The sequence below is a fragment of the Telopea speciosissima genome, chromosome 10, assembly GCF_018873765.1.
Source record: "Telopea speciosissima isolate NSW1024214 ecotype Mountain lineage chromosome 10, Tspe_v1, whole genome shotgun sequence".
In the NCBI taxonomy this organism is placed as follows: domain Eukaryota; kingdom Viridiplantae; phylum Streptophyta; class Magnoliopsida; order Proteales; family Proteaceae; genus Telopea; species Telopea speciosissima.
In genome coordinates, this window is record NC_057925.1 from 41,345,937 (window position 1) to 41,352,140 (window position 6,204).

At 42.9% G+C, this 6,204-nt stretch overlaps 1 protein-coding gene across 1 annotated transcript; it reads right to left on the minus strand.

Moving 5' to 3' along the window:
• Positions 1–4,093: 4,093 nt before the first annotated feature.
• Positions 4,094–5,055, minus strand: LOC122643574 (subtilisin-like protease SBT4.14). Its single transcript, XM_043837188.1, has 3 exons — positions 4,892–5,055; positions 4,692–4,803; positions 4,094–4,369 (listed from the first exon to the last, which is right to left on the minus strand). The coding sequence occupies exons 1-3, from the start codon at positions 5,053–5,055 to the stop codon at positions 4,094–4,096; spliced, it is 552 nt and encodes a 183-aa protein (XP_043693123.1).
• Between the last annotated feature and the right edge of the window lie 1,149 nt (positions 5,056–6,204).

Consider the following 6,204-nt stretch of genomic DNA (forward strand, 5'->3'; position numbering starts at 1 on the left):
TGCAAATTCTATTAAGAACAAGTCAGCAGTAGTCACAAGGCTTTAAGCCCGTCAAGTTTAGAAAGAGCAAGTTGGCGAGAGCCACAAGAGACGTAGTTTCTTGTATTCAGAACAGAGAGAAACACCCATGAATAGCCATCTTCACATTGCCGAATCACAACTTTATTGAATTCAAACGCTCATTACTTTTATTGTAGCAATGCTTAATATCATCTAACAATCTTAGTCATCTGATCCTATTCCCTTAAAGATTAACATAAACAAGTGTGCTGATTTCTATCACCCTTACACATTTTGCCTATAATGACCGGAAATCTCATATTCACAACTCTTTTTGTTTTTGATTCCTCTAAAAAAGCTTAGTTATTGTTGGTGATAGAAATCCCAAACACTCACACTCGGGGATACGCACGTGGTGCGAATAGTGCCGGCGTGCCAGAACTTTTGCGCAGGTTCAAACAAGGCCGAGAACAGCCTAATCTGACTCCTTACCAGGCTAGTAGGTTTCCCTCCTGCCTGAGTAGCTCTAAGGTCTTTTGGGTTAAGCCAACAACTACGGACTATAGCTCGAACTGCTATTGATCTATGAAAAGAGAGAGATTTAAGACACAAACAATAATGAACTGAAACAATAAATGTATTAATCAATCATACCAAATACAAGTGTGAGCCTTGTGCGTACACCCCTGTTGCCCTTAGTATGTGACTATACATCCCTTCAGCCCCAAATAATGACAAGAACAACAATAAAGAGCGCAAAACGAAACAAAGGAAAGTAAAACGCAAAGAGAATAAAATAGATGCTAGTTGTCAGGTGTGTTTGTGTGTCCTTTATCAAATCTGTTGTCTTCCTTATATAAGATAAGCACCAGTGGTTATCAGTTTGTGCAACTGCTTCCACCAGGGCCATTCTTCTCGGTCCATGATTCCTTACTTCCCATCAGGCGTTACCACGTATGCCACCAGCCTATTCTGCCTCCAATTGCTAAGGCAGTGGTGGGGTCCACCAGCGTCGTCCTCATTCACGTTCCTCGCGAGACGCGGTCCTGCATTCAGCGCTGCCTGTACCTCTAACACGTGGGCCAGCCCCCTAATTGTAAGGGTGTAACCATGTTCCAGTGCCCTCCCACGCTTTTCGGCCCATCATTGAGTGTCAAGCCCTGGCTCTGCCCTGGCCCAGCCTGACCAGAACCAGGTGGTTTGGGCCACAAACAATGCCCCTCACAACCTCCCTGAGCTGTGCCACGTGGCCCAAGCTCTATGGGGGTTGTGTTTTGAAAGGCCGAAACGGCAGCTGCCTTTAGCTGATCCTTTGCGCAAGAACCCCTTCATCGCTTCATCTTCTCCAGCCGTTAGGGTTTTGAATTTCAAACCCTGCCGCCATAATGATGGCGCAAGTTCCATCCCACCATTAAAACCCCCTATTGATTACCGAGGGTTCTTCAACGGAAACCCCTTCGCTCGATCCCTCTCATTCTTCATTGCCCTTCGTCCATCTTCTCCCCCATTCTCTCCTTCTCGTCTTCATCTAGGTCCCTTCCCTGATGCCATGACCAAGAAGACAGAACCAGCGGCGGCAGAAGAAGCGGAAGACCTCCTATCACGGAAGCGCTCGCTCTTGCCCTCCTCAGTCTTAACCGAGGTACAGATCCCTGCTCTGATCCCTCTGTCTGTAGACTAGGCCTGTCCTTTGCTTCCCAACCCCATAGTTTGTCCAACTTCCCAAAATACAAGTGGGAACAGCTGCTCTTCCAATCGTTGACCCCCCTGTAACTCAAGGATAGGGCCTTTGGGCATTTATGGCCCCACTACCTTTGGGATTGGAAAACCTAGGTAGATAGAGTGGTCTGCAACCGCTTTGAACTGTTGATCAAACTCGACATCCTTTATGCCATTCAACTCTCGACCACCTCTGTTCCTCTCGAACGTCCCCTGCTCCAGGCTGCCATCCAATTCTGGTCACGGTCTACAAACACCTTTCATTTTCGCTTTGGAATGGCAGCCCCAACCCTCCTGGACGTCAGAGCCCTCACCGTCCTGAAGGCCGAAGGGGAAGAGTTCAATGGCTCATCCCCTGGCCTAACTGATGACCACGAGTTTGAGATACACCACGGCCTTGAATTTACCAAGTCTGCAAGTTATAGCTTCTACCTAAGGGCCTACCGGGAGACCCGTGGCTCTATTTCCCCCCGGGAGCTTACGACCTTCTTTCTGTTTTGGATCTGCCGTTACGTCGCCTGCGTTCGGTCTAACAAGATTTCAAAGACCTACCTACGTTCGGCCAACGCCCTGGGGCAAGGCCGTGTGGTCGATCTAGCCTCTTTTACTCTGGTCGCCCTCTTTCGGGGCTACAATGACATTACCGAGTCTGACTTTAATTATGGCGGTGGCCCGCTCTGGCGCATCCAGATGTGGCTTCGTGCTTACTTCACTGAGCTGTATGCCATGCCCTCGCCACTCCTAGTCCGTTCTGTGGCCGATTATCTGTTTGCATCGTCCCCCCATCATGATCTGAAGACGGAAGAGGCCATCCCTGAGTGGCTCTCGTTAGCCATTGATTATCCTACCTCTGACCCAGCCTTATGGGGCAAGTTCCTAGTCTGTCGGGATCTTCACATCGGAGTTACTTTAGAGTCGTCAGGTAACAACACCTGTGGCTTCGAAATATACAACCCTCACTTCTACGCGTGCCAATTCGGCCTCCGCCAAGCAATTCCCTGTCCAGGAACCTTTAAAAAATGCATTTTTTTTATTATCAAATATACGAATATATATGGTATAAGAAATCTTTTTGAATTAAACATTTAAATACACATTTAATACACGTATAATGCATGAACTTACTAACTAAGGTCAAGATGCTAAATGTTGAATAGAGTTTGGTACGTGTAGATGTGTGTACTTGACAAGTTTGATTGATGATGGGTTCTGTACTTTCGTTTGACATTTGATAGAGTTCATTCGATGTCGAGCGTGTGTCCAACGACATGCGCTCAGGATTGAACTGAACTCTTTCAATGCCGACTTAGTCATTTGGTGTCAAATGCCAAAAGTTGCCGCTATAGTCGGTTCTCTTTTGAACCAAACTAGTTCCATTTGGATCTGGGTTGGATCTGACCCACCCAAGATTACTCTTTCAACTTGAGACGCTTATATCTTAGGCTCCATATGTCTGAATCAAATGATTTAAAAATTAATTTTTTAAATATTTCACATACTTTGTTTGCAATGAAAATCAGGGGCTGTATTGGTCAACAAGAGTTGTTTCTATTGTCGATCTCACTCAACTAAAACAAAAGCTTCTATATTAAAGGCAAATGAACTTATTTTCATACCAAATTTTAGTATGACTAAGCAATATATTCGACTATATTAGCAAACTTTGGGGGTCAAATATCCATGTTTCACTTCATTTATTTAGAGGGGATAAACATGTCTACTAGAGACACACACATACATGCACACGTTCAGACATAGAGAGAAGTGTACGCATGTACATCACACATACACACACTACTTTGAGAAGAGAAAGGAAAACGCACTTACACACACTACTTAGAGAAGAGAGAGGAGCACATATTGACTTAGTGGAGGTTGACTACCTCTTTTAATTATAGGGTTTTCTTATTAACACCGCTTAAGGTGTCAAATAATTTGTAACCATACTTTTTTATGCTTGTAGTATAACCCAATTTTTTTTTTCCCGAATAGAGCTACACTCTATCATTTCACATGTGTACTCAAAAATTTTGCAAGACAATAACAACTTTTTGATAATGAAATAACATTCTTTGGGTGCAAGAGAGCCCAGGTAGCAGGAACATTCTTTCAACTTAGGGGATTTTCATACTCTCAAGTACGGTGCACTGCTCAGTGTACCTTTAAAATGGATTGGACGGTGTACCTCACTTGTGCATTGGATTTTTAAAGGTGCACAAGTGAGGTCCACCACACTTGAGAGGATAAAAATTCCAACTTGGATAGTGCCAAATTTTTTTCCATTTAATGAATTTGAGGTATCTATTTTCATGGTTGTAATAGGACAACTTAACCGTTGTGCCAAGGCTCGCCCACTGGGCTAAATTGGTCTTAACTAGACATTTCTTGTAGTGTTAAGACATGCATGAATAAGAATTGATAAATGCACAAACTCACCGGTGGTAATGAGGGCGGACTTGATTGCGGCTGGTGACCAGTGAGGGCGGAAGGTCTTGATGTATGCAGCAGCAGCAGCAACATGAGGGCAAGACATAGATGTACCAAATATTATGTTATAATGGTAATGACGTTTATCATCGTCAGAACCTGTTGGAGTAGCTAACATAGTCCATGAAGCTAGTATGTCCACCCCTGGTGCACTTATATCCGGCTACATATACATCAAAGCTTACATCAATAATTTTCATAAAGAAGAACCATTTCCTTAGATCCAGATCTTCTATGGCGTCGGCTGCCTGTCTTGCCGTGCTGCGTAGACACAAGGTGGCACGCATTGACCGCCTTACCCCTGCCGAGCTCCTTGCACGAGTGGGGGTAAGGCGGTCATTGCGCATGGCCTTGTGTCTGTGCAGCACAGGCAAGACAGGGCAACGCGTCGTAGAAGACTTCTAGTGATCATTATTCTTAGAGAGAGAGAGAGAGAGAGAGAGAGAGAGAGAGAGAGAGAGAGAGAGAGAGAGAGAGAGAATTACCTTGAGGAGACTTCTAGTGATCACATTAGGTCCACGAGAAGAGAAGGAAGCTAAAAATGGAGATGCAGGTTGTCTTTGTACATGACTCTTGTATATAACGACAAGTGGGTTTCTGCAAGAAGTTAAGTCCAAAGGCTAAAGGGGTGAGAATTTGGTTAAGTGGTGAGGAATGAACGCAATATTGGTCGATCAATATATACCTGGTAGTGTTAATGTATTGATCAATTAGGGCATCAAGATTTGCATCAACATAGACTATCAGTGTAGCAAAGTCATAAGCAGTGTCGATGAGTGTATCGTTGGAAACTACTACGTTGATGAATCCAGCAGTGTGCAATCCTGATACAGAGTATGGGTCAGCCATGTAGCAACACACAATCTTTCCCTTCACCTTGCTTGCATCCAATGTTCCAACATCACAAAACCTATATATACATATAGGAAGAAATAATTAATCCAGTGTTAGGTATTTGACTGATACGTCAAAAGCTCCAGAGCTGATGGAACGTGTTAAATCAATTAAGCCCTTTAACCTATCCCATACTAGCTAGGCTGGTCCAATTTAGCGCCCATACACTGGATTGAGACCCATTAGGCACATAACAAACCACTATGCTTCTGCAGCCGTTGTCGAAGGATTCTACTTGACAGGAAATAGCCTTTTCTTGATAGCTTTTACTCTACTCCAAGTAGCCCTTTTTGTGACTCGAACCCATGACGTGGTGCCTGGCTCTGATACCAAATGTTATATACTTGACCGATATGTCAAAAGCTCTAGAGCTGATGGAACATGTTAAATCAATTAAGCCTTTAACCTAACCCATACTAGGCAAAATTTCACATGAGAAATTGGGGGGCAAGGTTATTTAACTCCAAGGTGATCAACGGAAGAATGTTTCCAATTTCCTAATCAAGGGTGGCATTGCCAAGAAAGAATAGATCAAAATACATGGTTTCTAAATTTTGAGAGTTGAAGATTTGTGGGTTATTTCTTATTGTAATGGTGGTATGGACAGTGATGAGAACACTCCAAAATGGTCTATAATGAAACTTTGATCAGTATTATTTATTGGCTTAAAACTGTGCCATTTATCTCAATCCATGTATCTATGATTGGAAATTTAACTGATGCACTTACTAAAATTTATATTTTTGTGCTCTTTCTCAAATTACATGGCATTTACGAGAAGAGAAAAATTTATCAAAAATTAACTATCTAAATCAGAATTGTCTATCACCATTAACCTCATCTATAAAGAAATGAAATTAAGAGATTGGTATGTCGGTAGTTCATATGGGAGAGGATGTCTACATTGGCTAGCTCGTAATGGGTTCTCATATTAAATCTTCAATGGCTTAATGACCAATTAATAATTTTGGTATTTAAATGCCAAATTAGGGCTTAAATGACCTTAATATTTCGACTAAATTTTCTTTGCTCCCATCAGGTTGGAAAGAACAGGTCATCAGTAGCCACAAGGTTTTAAGCCCATTAAGTTTAGAAAGAGCAAGT

What these genes read in the sequence shown, in the direction of transcription:
- LOC122643574 (XM_043837188.1), bottom strand. Translation starts at nt 5,055, where the DNA reads ATGGCTGACCCATACTCTGTATCAGGATTGCACACTGCTGGATTCATC. An exon ending in CAATACATTAACACTACCAG is followed by an intron (nt 4,804 to 4,891) that starts GTATATATTGAT and finishes AACTTCTTGCAG; the next exon opens with AAACCCACTTGTCGTTATAT. An exon ending in TCACTAGAAGTCTCCTCAAG is followed by an intron (nt 4,370 to 4,691) that starts GTAATTCTCTCT and finishes ATGTATATGTAG; the next exon opens with CCGGATATAAGTGCACCAGG.